This window comes from Lynx canadensis, chromosome B3 (genome assembly GCF_007474595.2).
Source record: "Lynx canadensis isolate LIC74 chromosome B3, mLynCan4.pri.v2, whole genome shotgun sequence".
NCBI classification, from domain to species: domain Eukaryota; kingdom Metazoa; phylum Chordata; class Mammalia; order Carnivora; family Felidae; genus Lynx; species Lynx canadensis.
The window spans coordinates 16823459-16848944 of record NC_044308.2 but is presented as its reverse complement, the minus strand read 5'-3'; the positions used below and the strand labels follow the sequence as shown (position 1 = coordinate 16848944).

The following is a 25486-nucleotide window of genomic DNA, read 5'->3' as shown; positions in this document are numbered from 1 at the left end:
GCCTTGATTCCCTCCTCCTCGCAGCATAGAAGGTATCAGAGTGAGGGGCAGATGAGAACGCATATGTGAACTGCTTCGTGCTATGCCTTTGCTGTGCCTTTTAGAAGGAGCCATTGCTGAGTATGGAAAATATTGAACCGTAGCACGCATGCTTGCATGAATCAGTCTGCTGAGTTATTTTAAGTTTGCATCTGAAAATAAAGGGTGGATTGCTGTCCAAATATAAAAGAATTGGATCCAGGCTCTAAAAGGATGTTTGCTGTTCTTTAGCAAAATACCATTCTTCTTAAGTTTCATTCAATCATTCCACAAAAATCTGAGCATCTGTTTTGTCCCAGGCACTGTGCTTGTAATGGGTGTACAACAGCAAACAGAACACTTGCTTTCTGCTCAGCTCGGGCTGACACTTGGACAGGGAATGTAGACGTTAAATAAATAGAAGTATGATGATGGCCATATAGGGGGAAGCCTGCTGTGTGTTTTAATATTTAACACCTGCTATGTGCGTTAATATTTAAATGTATCTTGGGAAGGTCTTTCCAACTAAAAATAATGATTTGTCCATTTGCCTGCAAATACCTCCTTTCTCTACAGGCAGTAGGCTGTTCATTTTTTGAGTGAGAGGTTCTGTTATTTGGGAAGAGAGCAGTTTTATAATTGAAAGTACGCTGGAGATGATTCAGAGGAGAGACTATATGTTGGGTTTTCCTTGGCTTGTGCGTTGAAGTGGCTTAGGGAAGGTGGTTGTGTGCCAGTGGACAAGGGTTTAAAGAAGCCACCCCAAATTCAGGTAAACCATGTTGTGTATGTCTTCGAAAATAAATGTAAATACCCAAAGCTCACACCTCTGTTCTTCATCTAGACCAGAGCTGTCCTGTAGAATTTTATGTGATGATTCAGATGTTTTAGATCTTACCTGTCCGGTAAGGTCGCTGCTTAGCCACGTGTGGCAATAGAGCACCCCAAATGTGGCTAGTGGGACCGAGAGATGAATTTCAGATTTTATTTAATTTTTAATTAGTTTAAATATTTGAATAGTCGCTTGTGGCTTGTGGCCACTAGACGCTACAGATCCAGACAGAAGATTAACTGACAAAACTCTTTCCTCCTGAAGTATGTATTTATTTTGATTAAGGGTAACTAAGACCTGTACATTTCATTTTTCCCGTCATATTTACAGCAAATAAAGGGGGCACGCACATTTTTAAAAATGCAACACAATCAGTTAGACCAGCTGCCTAATTGCACACATTTTCTGGGCTGTGAGCCTTAATGACCTAAATACTCCTAATAACCTAGGAACTATAAAACAAGCAAGTCATACTCTATAACTGAATACCAGTGGGTTTCTTGGCTGAGAGAAAGCAGTCAAGGTCTTTGGGGTTCTATCAAGTGGCTGTTGATGCATGGACATTCAAAAGCTTTTGTGAAAATAAGGTAGATTTTAGAAATTTTGAAACCAAATTGAAACACTCATTCAGGTTTAAAATTTTATTGGAGTTTATTTTCATTTCTTCTTTTGGTTCATCTGTGGGGTTTTTGTTCCCCCTGCTTTGTTGTTTTCATCAGGTTGGGAGAATAAAGCCTGGCTGGTCAGTTTCAATTTTATTTAAATTCATTTTGTCTTCATTCCTTCTAATCTAGCACAGTCCTGTGTTATATTGAGATCAGAGTGCTTCGGGGAAATGTTGAAATATAAAAACATTTTCATGAAAACATTTCCACTTACATTTAATTTTTCTTCTCAATAGAAAAATATTTCCAACTTAATCCTTCCTCTCCCCTCTTGAAATGAATTGCATGCTTTAGAAATAACATCAATCCACCCAAGTACGCAAGGACAATCTCAGCCATTGAATGGAGATATAAAGGCTCAGAGCATGGTGGGGTTCAGAGGCAGAGACTGCCTTTCAGGATGCTGATAAACATGGGCGAGGCCCTCAGAGGGCCCTCGGTTCCCCACACACCAGCGCAGCAAACCAGTGCAGCACTTAGGTCTGGGCCTGCCGTGGAGAAATCTCTCACTCCATCTTAACCCATCAGCATCGTAGAGCTTATTTTGAATAACTCGTGAGTGTCTGCCAAAGCAGTCGATGTTGAAACTTCCTCTTTCCAAACCCCATCTGACATCTGGGACCAGCTATGCTAGAAGGTGTTTGAACACGCCATGGAGTGGCTCACCCGTTTCTTAAGGAAAAAATGGCAAGCAAGCCCCTCTCAAGGGCAGACTCCTGCCTTCCCTCTGCCCTTTTATTTTGTTGTTGTTCCTTGGTAACTTCAAGCCTACTAGGAAGCCCAGCCTTAGGGGAAGGTGAGCCTCTCTTCCAAGGAAAAAGCAGCCGCTCATGTCCAACCTAGAAGCACCTCCAGTGTGAGCTACCCTGTGCTATCATTCCAGTCTGCAAAGTGCAGGGATATGGAGGCTGTGTGAAAATTTAGTGCATTCACCTGCATTGTAACGAGCGATGTACTGAGAGCTTACTCTACAACTGCTCAGGCACATTTCATTTAGTTTTTACAATAGCCAGTGGGGTGGATTCTCCTGACATTGTTTTACTGTTAAGCAAGTAGAGGCCTGGAAAAAATCAGTTGTCCATTAGAAGAGACTGTATTTGAACCAAGATATGCCCAATTTTAAAGTGTATGCTTTCCTGGGGCGCCTGGGTGGCTCAGTCGGTTGAGCGTCCGACTTCGGCTCAGGTCATGATCTCACAGTCTGTGGGTTCGAGCCCTGTGTTGGGCTCTGTGCTGACAGCTCAGAGCCTGGAGCCTGCTTTGGATTCTGTGTCCCCCTTTCTCTCTGCCCCTCCCCTGCTCATGCTCTGTCTCTCTCTGTCTCAAAAATAAATAAACACATTTAAAAAAATGTTTAAATATATGCTTTCCTTTGCTGTACTCCGTCTGTAGGCTTTGCACCCAGAACAGCAAATTTTTGGTTACATGTTTTCTCCCAAGAAAGAGCTCATGAAAACAAAAATTTCCAGTGTTTAAGGTTTGCCCTCAAGAGGGGAAAGAAATTTGTGGGTTCCTAAAACAATAAGAAAATGAAAAGTCATTTTATTGTGTCTGGGTTTTCTGATGAAGTTGTGGCTTTTGTAATCAGGTAGATTTTTCAAACAATATCAAGATCTCTAAGGTTTTTCCTTAAATGAATATACACATCCCATTCTTACATGCATTGATTAACCATAAAGTGATTCAGCTATAGGATGTTATAGCCTAAATATAAGAATGTATGAGTGTCAGAATTAATTTCCTCAACAAGGAGAAAGAGTCGGCAAATTCAGGAAGTGTAGTTCCGCGGTCCTTTCGTATTATTACATTTTTGTGCAGGCAAAGTCGCATGCCTTGGTCATGGGTACTGATTCTTCAGGTGTTGACTACTCCCTGATTCCTAACTGTTTGATCAAAGCCTCGGGCCAATTTCGTTTGCTCAGATCCAAAACCAGGTTAAAACTTCTTTCAGACCCAGTTCCTAGCACTGACCACAGAAGTCCAAACACTGGTACAGGCTCTTCAGGTAGACCTGTGGGTCCTGAGCAAGTGAGACTGTGAACTCCATTGACAGCAGGAACCTTGCCTCTCAGAACCGTTTCTCCAATGTGCTCAATCAATAGTCTGTCCAATGAAAGCATGAAGAGACAAGGAAGTACCATCAAAGCCATAGGGATAGCCGAGACTACCACACCAGCTTTCGTACGCTGTCATGCGGGAAATCTTTCCAACATAAATTATGTACTTCTTTCCTTCTTAGTCTAGTGAATATAATTTAATCATTTCTGGCCAACTTGGGGACATCAGTGAACATATATTGTTGTATTATGCATAATATGGTGATAGCCTTAAGGCGTAGTGGGAGGCAGTTTGCCGTATACTGAAGATTTCTTGTGTTTATTGTGTTCTTATGGTTTGGCTTTATCATTTTTATGTCCCCATTTCTGTTTAACAGACTTACTGCAGTACGACAAGGAAGCTCCGTCAGCCTCTCTGTAGGTCATTATTTGCTGCTTCCTCTTTGCTGTGGGTACTCTGAAAACAGATTTCTAAGCTTGCTAGAATTATATGTAAGACGGGGCGCCTGGGTGGCTCAATCGGTTGACCACCTGATTCTTGATTTTGGCTCAGGTCGTGATCCCAGGGTCCTGGGATTGAGCCCCACATCGGGCTCCGTGCTGAGCATGGAGCCTGCTTAAGATTCTCTCTCTCTCCCTCTGCCCCTCTCCCTGCTCGCTCTCTCTAAAAATAAAACAAATCCTAAAAAGAGAGACAGAGACAGAGAGAGAATTATGTGTAACAGTAAGTAGGCTGTAAGATCTAGCTTCTTTCTGGTCCTTGGCTGTGGACCCCCACAAACATGTTTTTGCTGGATAGTTGCGTTCCAGAAGGGTGTGGTATCCATCTGTGAGAAGTGTTTTCTCTTCACATGATCGTGTTTGTTTTTTTTTTTTTCTTTTACTTCTCTCTCTGCATCCACATCTCTGTTTCTCTAGTAATATGACAGTTGCTGGAATAATTAAAATTAATGGAACACGTTTATCCACATGGGAGCGATTGTAGTGGTCAAAAAACATTTTCAAAAGGCATGCAATCCCCCCTTCTGTATCCTGGACCAGCCCTCAGCACCTAGTTTCATGACATAGTATTTTACAAGGGTCCCCTTGTATTTCACTTTCAGATAGCTATGCCTGAGGGGGCTTTTCCACTCCCTCCCCTGCTGTCATCTCCCACTCCTGGTCTTCGTCCTAGGCCCACGTCAACCCTGCCAGGCAAGACTCCTCCATGCGTTCCAGTTCCAATGCTCCTGCACCTCTCCGTTGTCCATTAAGGGTCTCTCCAGCAGGCCCTCCTTCTAGGGGCTACCACCTTTCCAGCCTCCATTCCACTGGACACCTCTCATTGCTGAAGGCTTTGTAAGCGAACTTGATTTCCCTTTGGGAGGCAATGAGGTATAACAGAGCCGAGATCTTAGAGCGAAGCCAACTGCCACCCGAGGGCCCCCTCTATTGGATAAGTCAGGCCGGTCTTGGAGCCTAGATCTCCTGTCCATAGAAAGGAGTTTGTACGGATCCAGTCAGCACATTCTTGGTGTGAAAGCAAGGGCTTAATCCAGTGGCACCTCACTCCCTTGCCTTTCGGGATTATTGCTTCTGTGTGGACAGGTAGCCGCAAGGGTTGACAGCAAATTTCTCATCTCCTATCGCACACCCTGTGATGCTGGGAACACCAGAGCAAAAATGGTTGCTGTCGCGCATTCATTTCTGGCCTCAATTTTCTATTATTCCCCGATGAGGATCCTTTCGTTGGAGACCAGTATCTGGAAGAGGAAAAAAAAAAAAAAAAAAAAGTAGATCAAGCTTTTCAGATGAGATTTTAGTGCAGCCCCGACAGACTCTTTTTATTGCCTTCGCTACCACATAGTGGTGGATCAGGAAACTGTAGGGCTTGCAGGGCTGGGAAATTGCTGCCAATGGAGTGAAGATTCTGCTGCTGAAGGAATCTGATCTCTTTTCTGCATAACACAAAGAAAGCAGAAGCCCATATCGTCTATAGCAGATGACAGAGTATATGTCCAGTTCGGAAAAAAATACATTTCTCAGTACCTTTAAAGCAAAAAGACCGAGTTGTGAGAAGGATCTAGAAGAAGTCGTATGCAGTTTACTGGTGTCCATTTTGTTGCTGCTTTTTGCATTCCTCAACCATCTTACTTCCTACTCCCACCCCACTGGAGGATACTCCAAAGATAAATGAACTGTTAGGCAATATGTCAGAAAGGCTACGGTCCTCAACATGTACGCCCCGGCGTTCTCTACCGGCCTCCTTAGCTGGTAGCAACAATACTGCTCTCGGAATCATCTATAAAAAGTAGGCATTTGCCTCATCTCCAAATTAGGGGTTTATCTTATTTGCAAAACACTTTCGGGGCCTTTGTCTGGGATAGCAGGGTGTTAGCAACTCTGGTCCAAGTGGGAAGCACACGAAGTTAAGTCTCATTCAAAGCGAGATTTTGGAGTTCCCAATGGTTGATTGGCATGTATCCTTATAGCTCAAGAGTTTCTCTGTCCATTCAGTTGATTGACTATGCTGTAGTTGTTTTCTTTTCCTTGATGAACTTTTTAGGAACATTTACTTTTGAACGTGTACATTTGAAATAATTTCAGACTTACAAAAAAAAATCGTTACAAAAAGTACAAGTTTCTGAACACCCTTCACCCAACTTCCCCAAACGTCGGCACCTTACATAACCAATTGAGACTTATCAAAACCATCATATCACCATGACGCGGTACTACGAAGCTCCAGACTGGATTCAGATCCCACCAGTTTTCCCCTGTCTGGTCCTCTATCCAGTAGAGGATCCCGCCTCACATTTGTGGTCGTGTCTGTTCTGTTTCCTCAAACCCAGGTTGTTTTCTTCAGTCTTCCTTGGTAGCTTGCCACCTCCACACTTTGGAAGAGCACAGACCAGTTATTTTGCAGAATGTCCTTCTCTGGGTGTTTGCTTGTGATGAAAGTCAGGTGACAGCAAGAACATACAGTGTTAGCAAGATGACCACAGAAGTGCCACTGTGGGGGCGCCTGGGTGGCGCAGTCGGTTAAGCGTCCGACTTCAGCCAGGTCACGATCTCGCGGTCCGGGAGTTCGAGCCCCGCGTCAGGCTCTGGGCTGATGGCTCAGAGCCTGGAGCCTGTTTCCGATTCTGTGTCTCCCTGTCTCTCTGCCCCTCCCCCGTTCATGCTCTGTCTCTCTCTGTCCCAAAAATAAATAAACGTTGAAAAAAAAATTAAAAAAAAAAAAAAAAAAAAAAAGTGCCACTGTGCCCTTCCCAGTGCATCCTGTCTGGAGACACATCATGCCCATAGGTTTCATTTCTGATGATGTTAATTTTGATCACTTGGTTAAGATGGTCTCTGCCAGTGCACCCGTTGTTAATCTTGACCTTTGTAATTAGGAAGCATCCTTCAGAGGTAGATACTTGAGACTAGCCTCTTCATACCGTTCCTCATTATTCTTTCACTTCCCAGTTTTAACACCCATTACTGTGGTGTTTGCCAAATGGTGGATTTTTCTATTTCTGTTTTCTACACTTAGTAATTGGAATTCTACTCTGAGGACTCTATGTATTTTTAAAATGAGGGACATAAAACTTTTTAAATAGCAGTGGCAGCTCCACTTTTTCTGGGAGGACAATTATGAATGACATGCAGCAGAAAAATATGCAGAAGCCTGAGAAGTCTCAAATAGGAATGTTATTTGAGATGTCATTGCCATCATTTCCCTTCAGAGGAGGTGAAGTAGAGGGGAGGAGATCTCAGCCGCCCTCCAAAAAAGTCCTCTTAGTATCTTGGTCCTGGCTGCAAGTGTCTCTTGCTTTTGAGGACTGAGAGGACACAGTTGCAAGACTGTCTCTGGAGCACAGCCCTGAATGTTTTGGATGGGTTAGGAAGGCTTACGCCACCATAAGAACTTTAATTAATACTATGAAATGTTATCTCTGAGCATTTTAGGCTATAATTGAAAGGAGTGCTCAAGATACGGTTTCCTTCTTTTAGAATATACACTATTACTCACATGGCAAACAATTTAGAGGAGCCCCTCCCTCCATTTAATTAAATTTCAGCAGCCCCAAATCCAATGCGTGTGAAGAAATCATTATTTTGAATTCTTTATCCTGAAAAGATTAAAATTACTCTTTACTCTTAGAGGTTTTTTTTTTTTTAATTGGGCTATTCTATTCTTTGATTGTGATCCTTCCAATGTGATTTTTAAAAATATTTTTACTTCTACCTTAAAAGGATGAAACAGTATTTATATGCAACTACAATATTTTATCAAAAGCTTGTGCATCTAATTGAAAGGACTGTGAATGGCTACATTTTTAAATATCCTGCAGTCCATCCCAGTTTGTAATTTTATCATCACACTCTGGCAAGATCACACTCGGTACATTAAATTCCTGTGGCCCTCATTTTTCCCTCACTGATGTTTGTAACTCCTTGCGGATTAAATTTTAGGAGCTTGAAATAGAACCGTTCCATTAGGAAAAGAAAAAAGAACCTCATACACCCCAAACCGTCGGTAGCTGCTCATTAGGTACGGTCAGGGGACTCACATTTGCCGGACCAAGCAGGAATTTTGATGGTAGAATTGACGGTTCTGAATTAGGTTGGATGAAAAATACGTACGGCTTTTAAAGGTGTGGCCGCACAGAATTCATGCAACCGAGTACTGAGGTTCTTTTCGTGTTTGCAGTGCCTTGGTGAATGTCCTAAAGTTGGCGGCTGAGCGGAGGGGGACAGGGAACATTTACTTGAGTGTTATTTCTAGACCGCAAGCCCAGCGCTGGAAAAAGTTCCAGCGCATCCGTTAAAGTTAGTGCACGTGCTCGGGCGGACCGGATCCCGGAGCGCCGCCGCCACCGCAGCGCCGCAGACCCCTCGTGGCCGCCCGCTTCTGCCCTGGCTGGCGGGAGGCGGGGCTCAGCAGGCGCGTGCCCGCGCGGGAGGACTGGCCGGCCACGTGACCACGCTCTGGCCACGCCCGCCGCCGCCTCACGTGGTCTCCGGACACCATGTGCGAGAGTGGATGGAACAGGGAGCGGCCGGGTGTGGCATTCGGGTTTGGGAAGACAGAAGCGTCCTGATTTCCCGCCCCCTCCCCCCCCTCTAATTCCTTAAGCCCGATAGCGGAAAATGCAGAAAGTATTTCTCATGTATTTCCGATCATGTCATCTAATCCCTTTGGTGGCTCAAGTTTCTTTATGGGAACGTGGTTTCCGTCTCGAGGGGTCGATCCCACGGTGCCAGAGCCACGCTGCCTCCCTCGGGACGGGGGCGGTCTGGGTTTCCCGAAGGTCGATCATCCATTTTATGGCAAAGAAGTAAACCGTTCTAAACCGTTTCACTACAAACCCTGGTTTCTCCTTAGCGATAATTGAATTTTGATGGAAAACCGGCTGTCCTAAAGTTATGGGAAGAGGGTGGTCCACCCTCCGACTTCCGCGGCATTGTTGCCGCTTTGCCGCGGGAGGAGGCTCGCGGAGTAAATAACTTGGATGGGTCCCTCCACGTTCGTTGCTCATGTGCTTGTGAGCAGTGCACAACGTAAAAGGAAAATAAAAGATGGAAGTAGGTTTGCAAAAGAGAAAAATTAATATGGAAGGAGGGCGTGCGTTCTCAAATTGAACCGGGGTCTCATTGTTACGAGCTAACGTCCAGTTACGTGCTCCAGTCCGATCCCGGACCGCAGCAGAACCGCCTGGGGAGCTCGTGCGGTCCGCGGGGAGGTGTTGGTGCCACCGTCCCCCGCCGCCACCACACGGACGCACGTGCCCTGTTAATTTCCTGGCACCCGTTGCGTACGGAGCCTCGTGTAAATCTTCGGCACACTCATTTCTGCCCATTTCGTGTGGGAAGTTAAGGTTCTTTTCGGTTTACTTTCTGTTCACCTTCATTAAAATGAGGCAAACCGAAAGGAGTTTATTAATGGAGATCCCAGTGTATAGAGAGATTTTATTGAAAAGAAGAAGGGCTCGAATGATAAAACCTCATGTTAAAAATCAGAAACAGACTCTTGTTATTGTTAATAACTTTGAAAATGGAAATCCAACTTTTGATAAATTATTTCAGAGGAGTAGTTCTAGGGACCAGACATTTGGTAGGTAACTCTGTGTCTGGTCATCAATTATAGTGATTTCCTTGCATCAGCTCCAGAAAATCAGAATATTCATGAGCTTTCTGCTCTGACTCAGACCTTCAGGAGCCATGAAATTTTCCTGTTGGGATGAGAGGAAGTGCTGTCGGTGGTTTTGGCAGCTGAATGAAACCAGAAATAGATAAGCAGGGTAGAGGGGCGATGTCCATTTGTCTGGTCTTATCATCCTGCTTTTAATTTGTGAAAGTTAAAGTTTAAAAAAATTATATTAAATGTACGATCCTTTTTAGAATTCACGGAGTACGTTGAGGAAGTGGTTTTGTTTTTGTGAGTTTGTTTAAACAAATGACTGAGGTTTTTGTTTTTCGCTGTGTCTGGCCAGGCAGCAATGCTACACTTTTTTAAATTCATGAAATACTGACCAGCGAGTCTGTTCTTTAGCACTCCTCTGCTTTTGTGATGGGAAGACAAGGAGGCAGACACCAATGGCGCCTCTTACAATGGAGGTTTGTTTGTTTATTTTTTAATTTAATGGAGGGATTGTAGATGGCTTAAAATTTCCTTGTGCCAGGACAGAGAAAGGGGGGGGGGGTGGGAGAATAATTAGCCCATTTTAAGCAACTTTAGCAATAGCCGATCCATAGGCATTAACTTTCGACAGCGACAGAAGCCTCTTTCTAGACCTCATCCTGTGATGTTTTAAACAAATTTAATTTTGTTTGATTAAAATCTTTCTTAAAGGCCGAAATTCGCTGAGGTCAGTTTTTCAAATTTTTTGGTTATATACTAATAAAGATGGCAAGTTATAATCTTCTGTTGAAATATGCAGGAAGCCTATCCTTCACCCCCTCCTTCCCTGAAATGCCAGGGCTCCCTTGCCTGTTCTGAGAGGTCCTTCTCCGGCACTCCTGCCTCGTACATCGTACACACCCTTCCATCCCGTGGTCCACTCAGCCGGAAGTATTCTTGTCTTCCTGATGTGTATCTTTTAGGACAGGAATCTTTACCTTGAATTCTTATCTACATGTACAACACCTGGGGTGTCTTCCAGACAGGTGCACTCAGGTTTTAAATGAACAAATATTTAATCCAGAAGAATTTATGAAAAAAAAAGGGGGGGGCTGTTTGTATTTTTTTTAAGCCATTGTTGTTAAACACCGTGTTTGGAGTGGTACGAATTCTGTGCTCTACCAATTTGTATGAATTATGCCATTTAAAGTAGAAATAATTAAGAAATATTTCAGTGCTAGGTTAAACACAGGAGTGAAGTTTCCACTTTTTTATGTAGTCAAATTCATTGCCTTTTGGTCCTTTGGGATGGTGCTGAATGACCCTGACAGAACTATAAGGCACAGAAATGAGCCTCATGCAAGTCTGAGAGCTGAGCTCCTGGCATTCAGTACTTCTGTTTATCATCATCTGTCTCCCTGTTAAGTCACAGCCTCTTGTGGTCCTCAGTCTCCTCATCAATGAAATATCGCTGATACCTTTCTATGACTTATGAAAGTAGGTTATGAGAACTACAGTAGAAAACTCTGTGTCATGTGCACGTGCACGGTACCTTACTGGTTAGAAGCACGGACCCTCGAGTCCTGTCGCTTCAGTTGGAATTTCTGCCTCTGCCTCCCGAAGCTCCTTGACTCCGGGCAAACCACTCTCTCTGTACTTGAGACTATGGTTCAGAGGACGGGAAAATAGGCCCTCCCTCTCAGAGCTGTGGACGTTAAGTCAGCACATGCCAAGCACATGTAGCAGTGAGTGCCCCCACGTATGGTAGGTGACTTACTATTACGGATAACAAATGCTCATTTTTTTTCTTCTCATCTAGTACTTTGAGCTTTTACTTCTATTAGGGCCAAGAGACAGAGACAGAGACAGAGAATTGTTACCATTAAAAAAGTTGTAGTCTGCCGGGGTGTCTGGGTGTCTCAGTTGATTAAGTGTCCAACTTTGGCTCAGGTCATGATCTTGCAGTTTGTGGGTTCGAGCCCTGCGTTGGGCTCTATGCTGATAGCTCAGACCCTGGATCCTGCTTCAGATTCCATGTCTGTCTCTCTCTCTCTCTCTCTCTCTCTCTCTCTCTCTCTCTCTCCCCCCCCCCTTCTGCTCACCTCTGTCTCTCTCTCAAAAATAAATAAACATTAAAAATTTTTTTTTTAAGTTTTAGTTTGCCTAAAAGCAGATATGACCTAAAAGAAGGCTGGGGTTTGGTGTTGGATCAGATGATTCTTTGGTTATTCTCGGGGAAAACCAGCCAAGCCATGAGGCCAGAGGACTATCTTTCATTTTATTCCTCATCTCCCAAAAGTGGCTTCTCTGATTTTTCTCATTTTTCCTCCTTTTTAGGAGAGTCAAGGAGAGTAGTTTTTCATATTACTTTTGTCATCATTGTTATTTATTTGATAACAATTCACCATCAGAACATAAAACGCACTTACTTATCCTACAGGAAACTCCCTTCTGTTACGTATTTGCTTTCAATTCATGCTTTGTCTAATGCCAAAGAGAATTTGAGGCAGATTCTAATTAAAAGCCAAAAAAACAAAACAAAACAAAAAACCCAGATGACACGGGACCTGAATAGCCACATCAGCAAGAAAAGCACACCATACTAGAAGGACTATCGGTCTTCTTGGAATCTGGTTCCTCTGGGATTCTAGGCACAAAGAATTTCCTCAAGGCAAAGAGGAAATACAGTAAAATCTGCATATGTAGGTATACATACAAAGTCCCCATATACATCTTCTGTAAATTTCAAGGGCTTTGCTTTCGGAAAGTTTGCCTAAGTAGTAGTCCAGGGTTAAAGTACCACCTGACTCCACGTATGTATATCATGTCTCATGGAACCAATATACACTGCACAATATACACTGCGCCACCGTGGACCAGGCTCTGGACATGGCCCTGGGAACACAGTGATGAAAAAACATAGGATTCCTATCCCAGTGCACTGTGCACCAGTGGAGAAAGGAGCATTAAACATAGTTAAGTGTTTTTTTTTTTAATTGTAGTACTGCGCATACAAAATCTATCATCGTAACCATGTTTAAATATATGCTTCAGCGGCACTAAGTAAGTACGTTCCCAATGTTGTGCAACCATCACCACCAGGCATCTCCAGAACTGTTGTCTTGCACAACTGAAACTTTGCACCCATGAAACAATAACTCTTCCTCCTTCTTCCCTCCAGCAAAAATAATAATAATAATAATAATAATAATAATAATAACCATTAAAAATAAGTTTTTGATTGTGAATGTGGTCAGTGCTTTGAGAGACATGAAGCGGATGCTGTGTCTTAAAATGATAGGGCAGCAGGAAGGGCTCTTACCCAGAGATGGTGATGGGGAGAAGAAGTCTTTGGGGGTGAAGACAATCACCCAGCACTAAATGCTGCAGAGGCAGGTTGGGAGTGGGAAGAAGCGTAAGCCAAGCAGAAGGAACAGCATGCATCATGGGTCAGAGTCATGACAGGGTCTGCCTTCTTCAAGAAAGAAAAAGGAGCCAGGGTGGTTGGAGCAGGGGCCAGGCGGGTAAGAGGTTTTAGTTTTACTATGTGCATGGGTATTTGTGTATCCTTGCTGCGATTCAGTAAAATCTTCACCGTGCCCTGAAATACAGCACGGTCCGTCTGCAGCTTTTCAGTAACCTGGAGCACAAACTCATAGCCGCTTCTCAGAACTCCAGACTGTGCCTGCACCAGGAATTCACTAACACCCTTCCTGGCTGGATGAGCAAGTGCATTATCTTCCTTGATACGGGCCCAGAGCAGGGAGGTCTGAGGAGCAGGTGGTCGGCTTGCTCCTGGAAGCCTCCTTCCCATCCCAGTGGCCTGGAGCCGGTGGGATTAGGATGAAGGAATGTCCCTGTGGCATTGGCACCAGGGATCATTTCTGTGAAGCAAGAGCAGTAGGTTCTAGATAGGGAGGTGCAGGTGGCGTGAGAACTGGACAGTCTGACTGCTGCTCTAGCCAGCTGGCTGTCCTTCCCCTCCCTCCACGCGGAGAAGCCAGCCCGGGGTGCCTGTGCACAAAGCCAATGTTTTTTTCCAAACAGCTTGCACATGTTCTTGGTTGCAACGCAGAGGTCTAGCTGGTGGATCCTGGAAGAAATTCCTTTGACCTGGAAAATCATAATGGCAATTATTTTTACTTAGCCCCCAAGCGAGCCTCTGAGTGGTTCCTGTAGAGCCCCTACATTTGTGCAGCCTATGAACCTGAGAGCGGAAACTGGTTTGTTGAGCCCTTTGGAATAGTCGTAGCTCTGTCGGTTTATTTGAGCACTGATGACAGTTGGTGATACCTACCCAACCTTTGGCGACACTGTGTTATTATCACTTACCTCCACCTTACCCGGTAATTAACAAGGAGGATGCTTCTTCACCTCTTCACTGTTTGCAGGGAATTGTCTCATTGCCCTCCAGAAAGGAGCTTGTATATACCTTTGCTATAGAGAATCTTCATCCAACCCATGTAAAAGGTGAATAAAGTAATTTAGGAGAAAATTGTATTAGGAGGTTGGTTCTTTGTTTTTTGTTTTTTTTTGAAGACCTCTGTGAAGTTTTTTGAAACATAGAAAAAATTCTCTTTCTCATCTAAAAAGAGCTTACTGCCTGATGGAAGTTGAAGGTTTAACTTCCATGCTGTGGAAGCTTTCTTGGCAGGCTCTAGAAAGTAATTTGCCCCTGGCCCTCCCCAAACCTCCCCATCCCCCAGCCTGCAGCTTGAGGACTCTTCAAAATAGTAACCAAAACTACAACGAACCTTCAGATGATGATGTGTTAGGTAAGCTACTGCCCACCTTGCATTAAATGAGGATTATTTCAGAGCAAAGGGATTTAAGAACAGCAGTAAAAAACTGGAATTAGAATGCCAAGCCAATCTGAAATTTGTAATATTTTTATTTGTTCAAGCAGAGATAAAATCTGAAATATTTCTGAATCCTGTCTTAGTTTTTGTTTTTAAGAGAGATAGCAAGTGAGGGGAGGGGGAGGGAGGCAGAGTGAGAGAGAGAGAGAGAGAGAGAGAGGATCCTAAGCAAGCTCCAGGCTCAGCTCAGAGCCTGACTCAGGACTTGATCCCTTGACCCTGAGATCATGACCTGAGCCGAAATCGAGAGTTGGACGCTCAACCGACTGAGCTACCCTGGCATCTCTCTATTCTTTTTCTTTCTTGGCCACACAACTCTCCCCCAGAAGCGAAGTCTTGTGTGTATGCTGATACATGAAACCAATCGGAAACATGGTTCTTAGTGTCTTCCTTTGCCCTTCCCGGCAGGTGGTGGCCCATAAGGCCCATAAGACCAGGGGATTAGATAGAGGCCAGTGGGTCACAGAGTGAGACTCTCCCATGCACATGTCAGCTAAGTGGCAGATAGGTGGCAGAGGCAGGACTAGAGAACGCTAGGACCTATGGAAACCCTATTCACAGAGGACTTATGACATCCCAGGAAAAATACTACAGTTCCATGGTTTATCACATTTAATCTTGCACTGATTAGCACAAGGTGGTAGTATCTGTCTTACACACATAACTGAGTCCCTTTTCACACAACAGCCAATAAATGGCAAATGGCATATAAACTCACTTCTTTCCAACCCCACAGTCCACATTTTCCTCTAAGGCGAACATTGCCTCCTCTCTCATGCTGTGTCTCCAAAACAGAAGATGAACTTAAGCATCTCAAAATTTTAAACACTTGACTCTCTCTAAAACGATTTTTTTTTTTAAGTAGACAGACAGACAGACAGACATGACTTGGGCCCTTAAAAATGCGGCCAAGCTGGCATATAAATGGGTGTAGGCTGTTTCTAAATTGTTGCTTTAAATTTTGCCAACATAGCTTCTAGGCTGGTAGTTTTGTTTGTTTTTTCATATATTTTTGACACTATGTATGTGCAGAGGAATGTTACCCCTTGCCATAGTGTCCCTCCTCCCCGAAGGCAAGCAAGGGACATGAGGCCACATCATGGGATGTGCACCCAGAGGGCAATAGGGAGAGACTGAGGTAAGTGACAGTATTTGAGGGCTGGTTGATTTTTTGCATAGACTGTCTCACAAACATGTATTGACGCATTCATCTATAAACTGAGACACATTAGCGTTTCCCACTTTTTCCTGTTTGCTGTTTCTTCATTTTCGTGGATGCTTCTTTCAAAAATATGTCTAGTCTAGGACCCAATTAAAGATTTATCTTTAGATAAATAGATTTATATCTTCGATGTCCATCGTTGTCCAGTGTAAAGATTTGGAGGGAAATCCCAGATAAAGAAAATAGGATCACTGTCTGCTTTCCTCCCGGGGTTATTTTACATGTGTACTAATTTGCAGATTGTTTGTATCAAAAAAGCAAAACATGCCCCTTACAAAGGGGGGACAAGGGCGCGTGCCTGGCACACCTCTGCCCCTGTATGCACCGTAAGACTTGAAAGTGAGCCAGGATTCGAAAATATTGGATTGGGATAATGTTATTTTTTTAAACACCTGGCTAATTTAATATAAAGTGTTTACACTTCATTTTTCTGGCAGTGGATTTACTATGTAGGTGTGGAAGATTTCCTGTAAGTTTTGCAAGTTCCAGGGGAGGAAAGTTGCAATATGTACTCTCTGTGGTCACAGCCGCATGAAGGGTGATTTCTTAATCCCCTATTGTTACGGTGTATAGGTGAATGATGGGTATTGCAGACGGTGTCCTGGACTGTTGCAAGTTCACAGGTACAGGGACGAAAATAAGCAAGAGTGGTCTTTTTTAGGAATTCTGAATACGGAGTCTTGAAGAAAGATCATCTTTTCCCTAAAGGGGTGCTTGGGCCAGAATTGCCGGCTACTATATACCTCGTGGGTGAAGCGGATATTTTGAGCATGACTGAGCTTATTAAGAGCCTGAGGCGCTTCCTCTACCAGGGTTTAGAAATTTCAAAGGATGGGGGTTGGGGAGGAGGAATTATGGCAGGCATTTTAGAGAGGGCAGAGGAGGTTGGAAGCAACAGGTTCCAAGTGTATCTACTGTGCTCCTGCAGAGCGCTGGGTGGGCTGGGAATGTCAATTTAGGAAGATAAGGTCTGCCCACCTGCCAGACAGGAAAAAGTAGACTTGGGGGATGGGGTGGGGGAGTTCAGGCTTTAGTTATGTAGATGGAGGTGTGGTGCAATTGAGGTGGAAATACATTTAATAGGCTTTACTTAGGAGACCTCAGTTTGTGGAATGGGGGCTGGTGCATTTGAGAGGAAAATACCTTGAGTAGGCAGGTTCAGAAATGGAAAATGGGGGAAGATAATCTATTTCAAAACTTCCAACAGCAGGGCGCCTGGCTGGCGCTGTTGGTGAAGCACAGGACTCTTGCTCACGGTTGTGAGTTTGAGCCCCACGTTGAGCGTAGAGATCACTTTAAAAAAAAAAAAAACCCTTAAAAAAACCTAAAAAGAAAAAAAATTTTTTCCAACCGTGTCAAAGGAGATTTGTGCGTGGATTATCCCAAAAGGGGTCGTGTGGTTTTAAAGGTCTGAGAGATCCCTCTCTTTGCAGGAAAGTAGGGGGCTGGGAAGATCACATCACGGTGTGACAGGAGCCCTGGGCCAGGAGTTCTGGAGACCCCGGTACTGGGCCCAGCTGTCCAGTACCTCGTGATTGTTGTAGTCTCAAGCTGTCTGGGTCTCGCTTTCTTCGGGTGCCAAATGAAGATGAAAGCATTCGACTGGATGCACAGTTCCTGGGTTGCTTTCAGCTCCAGAAAAAAAAAAAAAAAAAAAAAAAAAAAAAGAGGGCTCTTTCCTTTGGGCATTCATCTCATTTCAGAGATGCTCCCAGCTCGCCTACGAAGCCAAACAAAGGAAAGCAGCCCCGACGGGGGTGGGGCGTGGCCTTAGGTGAGAGGTCCTCCTGGGTGAATGGGAAAGCTAGAAGCCTGTTCCCTCTCCAGAGCACTCCACTTAGCCAGCGTTGCACAGAGCCTGGCTCAGGCTGACTTCAGTCTTCACCCTGGGTTTCAGGTCACTCTGATTGTTTGCAAAACATGTTTTTTTTTTGTCCCTTGCCAGTACTTGTTCTCTCTGTGAGTAAAACGCAAACAGGTCCTGAGGGATGCTGTGCGCCAGTCTGCATTGCGCCAGGAGTGCACCCTGGCCTCTGCCCGGGGCTTGAGGATGCCCCAAGAACTCCCAGCTCCAGAGACAACAGTTGTGTTGACATCAGATCCTAGGAAGTTGCTACAGAGCTTATTCCTTTGAAGGAAAAAGAAAAGATCACTCTCTTAACCACTTCAGATCCTTATCTTTGGTGTATTCAAGTCCAGGATTTTAGATAGATTTTTTTGAAGGGCTTCATGCTTGAGATCACTCCTTTCCTTTCCTTCCCCCCCCCCTCCCTTTTTTAACCCACTTAGCCAGTTTGGGGCTTTACAGTGTTTAGGAAAGGGTTAAAAGTTGACTTGTGAAGCACAGTCAGGTGTTCTAAAAGTTGCTGTCTATTTTCTCAAGCAAGTAAACCTTATATACTCTCGTGGTATGGCGAACATGTGGCTTCACGGGTATGCTCATCCTCACTGGGGGAGCTTGAATGCAATTGGACCCCTTTGTGTTTATGAACTTTTTGTGCAACTTGCTTCAGTCTTCAGGCCAAGGATGGAATGAAAGAATGATTCTTGGACCGGTTTCCAAGTTTGCAGCCTCATTGGTGTTTTGCACGGTAGGGCTACCCTCCTTGTTTCTTTTAAAAATAAAATGAGCCCTAAAGTGTTAAGTTCTTCCATCTTTCAAAGAAAATTCCTTTGAAGCCTGAAAATCAGACTGTAGTATATAACAGAGAGTGTTTGGGAGGCAGTGAAAAAATGAGGAGGTGGGGTGGGAGAAAAGTTACTCAAACAGGAAGGGGAGAGGGACCCACCTCTCTGCCAGTGCACGCTGGGCTTACAGCACATCACCCCTTTGATCCTGGCCCAGGCGGTCATCCCTTGCCTGCGAGTAGCAGTGTCTGAAGGGGAAAGTCCCTGAACCTTCCACCTTGCTTTTCAGAGCTGACGGTAGGCTTTGCCATATTTTGCATCCCCTTCCAGCTTCCTTAGAGACCTAAGGGGATGTTGGGCCTGCAGCGATCCAATTCACTTTGGATAATACTCTGGGGAAAAGCCAAATATCCAAAATCAGAAGTGTACTAGATATTTAAAAAAAATTTTTTTTAATGTTCATTTATTTTTGAGAGAGAGACAGAGCATGAGTAGAGGAAGGGCAGAGAGAGGGAGACGCAGAATCTGAAGCAGTCTCCAGGCTGTGAGCTGTCAGTATAGAGCCCGACGCAGGGCTCGAACTCATGAACCTCAAGATTGTGACCTGAGCCTAAGTCGGCCGCTTAACCAACTGAGCCACCCAGGCGCTCCTGAAGTGTACTAGATATTTAATGGTTCAGAGATCAAATGACAACCTACTCTCGGAAGATTCCTAATTAACTGGAAAAAAAAGCAGAGGGCACCTGTGAGCCCATCTCCGTTGGGCATTTACAACTCAAACACACTCTTTCAACTGGCATTTTACACACAGGTTGCCTGTGTTGGCACTTCAGGTGAACCCAATTTTACCGATCACTTACAAAAAACAAAAACCAAGAAATTCAGCTATTAAGATTAAAATATTATTTTCATTTATTTTTTATTTTTTTAATGTTTATTTTTTTGAGAGACAGAGACAGAATGTGAGTGGGGGAGGGGCAGAGAGAGAGGGGGAGACACAGAATCCGAAGCAGCCTCCAGGCTCTGAGCTGTCAGCACAAAGCCCGACGCGGGGCTTGAACTCACAAACCGTGAGATCATGACCTGAGCCAAAGTCGGACGCTCAACTGACTGAGCCACCCAGGCACCCCTATAACTTTTTTTGTTAATGTTTATTTATTTTAGAGAGAGAGAGAGAATGTGAGCAGGGGAGGGGCAGAGAGAGAGGGAGACACAGAATCCCAAGCAGGCTCCAGGCTCTGAACTGTCAGCACAGAACCCCACGCCGGGGCTGGAACTCCTAAACCGTGAGACCATGACCTGAGCCAAAGTCAAACGCTTAACCAAATGAGCCACTCAGGCGCCCCTAAAATATTATTTTTAAAGTTGTATAAAGGATGGACTTAAACTTTGGAATCCATCAGTCAGCCTTTCCAAAGTATAGAGACAAGATTTTTCCCCATATGAAATTGACAAAATGATACTGTCCAATGGGACTGGATTTATGTTTACCAAGATAGGATTTTAGCACTTTTAATGCTTTCTGGCAAGGGCGATAAAGTTTTTAGCAAAACTACTGCCCCCGCCCCTCCACCATCCACAAAAATAAAAAACCAAACAAAATAAAATATAAACCAACAGAATTCTGTGGGAATGACAAGGTATTTTTGGTTCAGGTGTTTGTGTTTTTATTTTGGGCTTCTTTTTTGGGGGGGGTAATAATCTTTGCAAGGACATTACAACATTTCTACATTTGTATGTTTTTCTAAGGCACTTTTGAATCATCAACTAGATGAAATATAAGTTCCATGAATTTTTGTGGGCGTAGGTGTTCTGTGGTCCAGTTATCCAAAACTGGTTCTCCTAAGGTTTATGTGGTAATTCTGTGAACCAGCATGTAGGATCATCTGGGACACCCTGTTCCCCTCCTTTACTGATAACACAGGTTACTGTACTTGGGAAGTCCAGTGAATCTTTTTGTGGTTTTTCCACAGTAGTAAAAATACTTTAACTTCAGGAAGTGGGGTCAGCAATCAGATTAGATAATGGAAAAGAATAATGTGGTGTTGTAGCATAACATATACTCTAAAATATATGTTTACAAGTCTGAAAGTGTGCCACCAGGAAGGAACGCAATCAAAGGAGAAAGGAGCAAAGACTCTGGAGAGGTAAAAAAAAAAAAAAATGACTTAAAGTCTACTGTTATGACCCACGCTTCTCAAGTAGATGTAATTACAGAAGGGGGAAGCATTTTTCTCTCAAGCCACCTACATTTTTTTTTTTTTTTTCAAGGCACAGTAGTGTATTTAAAAAGCATATACAGGGGCACTTGGGTGGTTCAGTTGGTTAAGTGTCCAACTTCAGCTCAGGTCATGATATTGCAGTCCGTGAGTTCGAGCCCTGCATCGGGCTGTGTGCTGACAGCTCAGAGCCTGGAGCCTGCTTCAGATTCTGTGTTTCCCCCTCTCTCTGCCCCTCCCATGCTCATGCTCTCTTTCTCTGTCTCTCAATAATAAATAAACGTTAAAAAATAAAATAAAAAAAGAAAAGCATATACATCTTTAAGGGCTCAAATTTAAATAATTAGTAAAAAGTCAATCTTCCAAAGAAGAAAATGGTCCAAATCATTGAAAGACAGTTGAGACGTACGGTAAGTGGCCAAGAAATCAGGGGGAGGGAGGCAAAACCCCCAGCCTCACTGGCAGCCACAGCACTGAGATGAGATACGTATTTCCCCTTCTGACATTAGGAAAGAAAGAAAAATGGGTTTAGGGACCATTTTCCCCTTCCTTTTACAAAGAGGTAGGTACCGCTTTTGAGGCTGTGTCAAAGAATCTACTATGGTGTCTAGAAGCATTTTTGCAAAGAAGATCCTGAAAGGGCTTTGCAAAACTGTGAGGGCACAGACTAGGTGGGTAGCCTCTCCAAGGAGGCAGCTTTATTTGTTGACCGCCTGCGAAGAGGCCGTACCACGATGCATATGTGTGGACAGGTGTGCACGTACAAATGTAAATCCCAGACATACGACACAAATCTACCTCCATAGGTACTTCATGCATTTAACACTGTCTCCTGGTAAACGGTGCTCTGGTTGACCAAGTTGTATCCCAAACAGTGTGGGCTGGTCTCTAAATAGTAGTTTCCCCACAAGTGGCTACATTCAGTTAATGCATTTAAATTACGTTTACGTAAGTGTTTATGTATGTGGAACGGGGGGCTTTGGCCTGGCTGATTCCAGTACTGCACCTTTTGGACTTACAATTTCCACCAAAATAAATTGGAGGAAGTGGTATGTGAAGCCAAGCTGTACAGCACCGAGCTTCTAACAGGTATGTGTAATAAACAATGTATCAGTAGCATTGATACTTTGGTCAACACCAGTAAGGCAGGCAGTTGCCCAGAAATGGGCCCTAACACCGGTTTTAAGAGCTGTAGCCAAAACCACAAAGCTGGAGGCCTCTCCCTCGGAGCTTGGCCTCCACTTGGACAAAACAGCCCCCAATTTGTCCCTGCGGGACACAGGCCTGCCTTGTTAGGAAATCAGCAAAGTTTAGGAGCCCACAATACCTCACATAACTCTGTGTACAGTAAAAGAGTGTGGAAATAGGGCTGTAAGCACGAACAACCAGACAAGTTATAAATATAGAATACTCTCTCAATTCCACTTTAGTTAGTCATGGAGGGACAGTGTGAGTTTTATAAACTTATAAGGAATATACAAACAGTTCCACATTTAAAATAACTTGGAGTAATTTTTAAGTGTGTGAAAAGGATATTTTTTCCACCCTGTCCATTTAAGCATCTGTGACAGGCAGTAGTAAGTGATTGGTGCCTCTATGTGCTCGTGCCTGGCGGTCGCAGCACTGGGGAAGGGTTTCAAAAGAGTCACCCATTTGGCAGTGAAAGACTCAAAAAAAAGATGGAGGAGGTGGGGGGCGTGAGTTGTGTCTGAGGGAGAAGCTCCGTGTTCCCGCATGAAGAAGCAGACACAGGCCACCCTCGCCGCGGTCCTGCCTGGACCCCCGACATGTTCCCCCATTTCCTTGATCTTTTTTCCCCACTGAGTCTTGTCTGTGGTTCCCAAATTTGCATGTAGGCTTTGAATATGAGTTTGGAAGAAAGAATTTGGGGATGATTTTCAAGTACGTTAGGATGATTTGATTTCTTTTTTAAAGAATACTGTTTTATAAAAGTAAAGAGAGTGGGAAGGCAAATCTCCACTCCCCCCCTTAATATCTGACTTTATTCCTTTCCTTTTCCCTCACCCCCACCTAAGGAAAATTTTCTGTGATGCAGCGTCTCCATTTGCCAGGCATTTCTATAGAGATTAAGCCCATTGGTATATTTTATCCTCCGTCAGGCAGAGCAGGTAAGAGCGTCACAGATCCGGTGACCTCTCCCCCACAGATTAGATAGTGATTCCTCTTTTTTCTTAATATCAGAGAATGACACAATTTAGTCAAGTTGACAAGTATCATCTTTCTTCCTTTAGAACAAATCTAAACTGTGAATAGGTTCTGGGGTTCAGATCGGCCTCTCTACCAACCTCTCGATGGACCTGTGATTTCATCACTACATGTGAGGACTAAAGGCTAACTTACAAGGCTAATTTTGCCGCCTGTGGATCATGCAAGCAAAATTTCATAGAAAATAAAGGGAATGAAACACTGTCACAGGCCAAAATGTGGAGGAACCTTGAGAACGTTATGCTAAGTGAGAGAAGCTGTCCACAAAGGATCACACAGTGTCTGGTTCCATGTCCAGAATAGGCAAATTTGTGGAGACAGAGAGTAGATTAGCAATTGCCCAGGGCTGGAGAGGGGATTTGGGGGGTGGGGGGTGGGGGGGGAGGTAGGAGAGGTAGATGATGGGTACACAGTTTCTCTGTGGGGTGATGTCTGCACAATTGAGTGGAGATACTAAAAGTCATCAATTTGTACACTTTAAAGGGGTGAATTGTGTGTGAATTATATCTCAATAAAGTGGTTATAAAAAAAAAAAAGGTGTGAAGGAAGGGAAACAATCACATAACCCACAGTAACCCAAGCCAGCTCAGCGAGAACAGGATTCCTGATCTGCTTTGTGCTTTTCATGGTATATCCATTGTAATCTTACATTGTATCTTTGCTCTAATGGATGCGCTTTCTTTACTCTTCTTACTAGTTAGCTCTGGAAATTTTGACTTAATAATGGTGCTACCCAGAACTTTCCTCCTTCTGGATTCTGCGCTGCTTGTTTCCTTCGGCTTCTGTTTTCTCTGTTTTCTCAGTGCTCCTCCCAACACAACTTACCAGACCTTGGAGACTTAAGCAATCCAGTAGGCACTGTCTGGAGATGATTATTTCTTTTGCTCATTAATGAAATGTTCACGGGGCGCCTGGGTGGCTCAGTCGGTGGAACGTCCGACTTCAGCTCAGGTCATGATCTCACAGCTTGTGAGTTCGAGCCCCGCGTCGGGCTCTGTGCTGACAGCTCAGAGCCTGGAGCCTGCTTCTGATTCTGTGTCTCCCTCTCTCTCTGCCCCTCCCCTGCTCACACTCTGTCTCTCTCTCCCTCAAAAATAAATAAACATTAAAAAAATTTTTTTTTAATAAAAAAAAATGAAATGTTCACAGATGCTTTCAGTAGCCAGTATGAAATGTTCTCCCATACCTCCTGGCTTACCTTGTGTACTGAACAGTGAGGTCTAATCTTGGAGCTCAACTATTTTCTATTTCTTACTTCTTTAAGCCTTGATTATATGTGTTTATGAGCTGACCTAGAGGAAGGCACGGAACTTTTTTTTTTCCCCTTCCTCCTCCATGAGCACATTTTCAGTCTTGCTGAGACATATTAACTGGTGAAGGAAATGAAGTCTGGTTATCTAATTTCATGAGTTACACTTATTTGGGTGACGTGGGTTCTGCGGGTCACTGAGTCTCCCTGGGTCTTACTGGTCGGGCTTCCCGACAGCACAGTCATTTATATATAGTTGCATTTGCCCCACAGAATGTGTGCTAACTCAGTGCCCTCCATGATGGGAGCTGTTACTTCAGTATTGCAACTTAGCAGTGACATTTAATGGTACATCTGACAGGGCTCAGCCTTGCAAATTTGTGCTGGAAAAAATGTCCTTGAGGGTTCTATTTGCTATAATTCAATAAACAAAGAAGGCTTCGTGGGGACATGTTATCTCCGTAATATCACCTGGATGCTTGTGCCTTTTCCAGAGTGTCATGTTTCGTGGGTGTTGTCCTTCCTTCTGATGACGTGGTGTACCTCAGGGAGGAGAAAAAGGTGCTGGGACTTGGGATTTTTTTTCATGATGGATGCATGCTTAAAAAGAAAAGTGGCACAAGAACCATATCCTAGCCCTTTCCTTTTAGATGACACAGACTGGCTGAAACATAGTCCCGCTGTGGAACAGAGTGGGTGAAGAGGCTACCACCAACAGTCTGACAGATCTAGGTTTGAAGCCCAGCTTTACAGCCTAACAATTATTAAATTGTACATGAATAGCCCTGGACGGTGATTAAATCTCTGTGCCTCCATTTGGTCATCTACCCATGAGGATAATGATACTGACCCCATGTGATTATTAGGAAGATTAAATTAATGTATACAAGGTACTAGGTGTGTATTGTCAGGCCTGTGAAAATGCTCAGTGAAGGTCAACTTTATGTTAACAGAGAGTCCTGTATTTAGACCAAAATTGCATCCATATAAGAAAGACTCAAACAGGTATTTTTGATCTGAAAAAGAAGACAGGAGTTTTAGGCAAATAGTAGCTCAGAATGAGCTATCTCAGCACAATAATGATAGTTATTTCGGAGTTGCAGTGATCACCCCAAGCATACTGCCTTGGTCACAGAAGACCACCATTGGTCTTCTAGTCTCCTGGCATTCCACACTGTCCCATCTACTACCGCCGTGTTAAGAGTAGGTTTGGGGGCAGGTGTTGAGAAGCAGTGGTACTCATGTATGTTACGTGAGCTGTGACTGAGTAAAGCATTCAGAGGGAGGCCAGGATCACCGTGTTGGAATTTGGAGCCTGAGTATTTGAAAGTCTGACCTGTAAAGAAGAAAGCCTGTGCTTACCCTGAGTATCAGACACCCAATGGGGCCTGGGGAGAGTGCCAAGAAGGAGGAAAATGCACGC

The 25486-nt window shown here is 44.0% G+C and overlaps 1 protein-coding gene across 3 annotated transcripts in view; it reads left to right on the top strand.

The window, feature by feature from the left end:
- IGF1R (insulin like growth factor 1 receptor) overlaps positions 1-25486 on the top strand; it is a 303217-nt gene that overhangs the window by 202392 nt on the left and 75339 nt on the right. The window contains exon 1 of one of the 3 annotated variants that reach the window (XM_030317481.1): positions 11990-13184. The exons of the other annotated variants lie outside the window; for them this stretch is intronic. Within the exon in view, the coding sequence (XP_030173341.1) occupies positions 13106-13184 (79 nt within the window). The 5' untranslated portion in view covers positions 11990-13105. Of the gene's footprint in view, positions 1-11989; positions 13185-25486 lie in introns of those variants that run through there. 3 annotated transcript variants of the gene reach the window in all.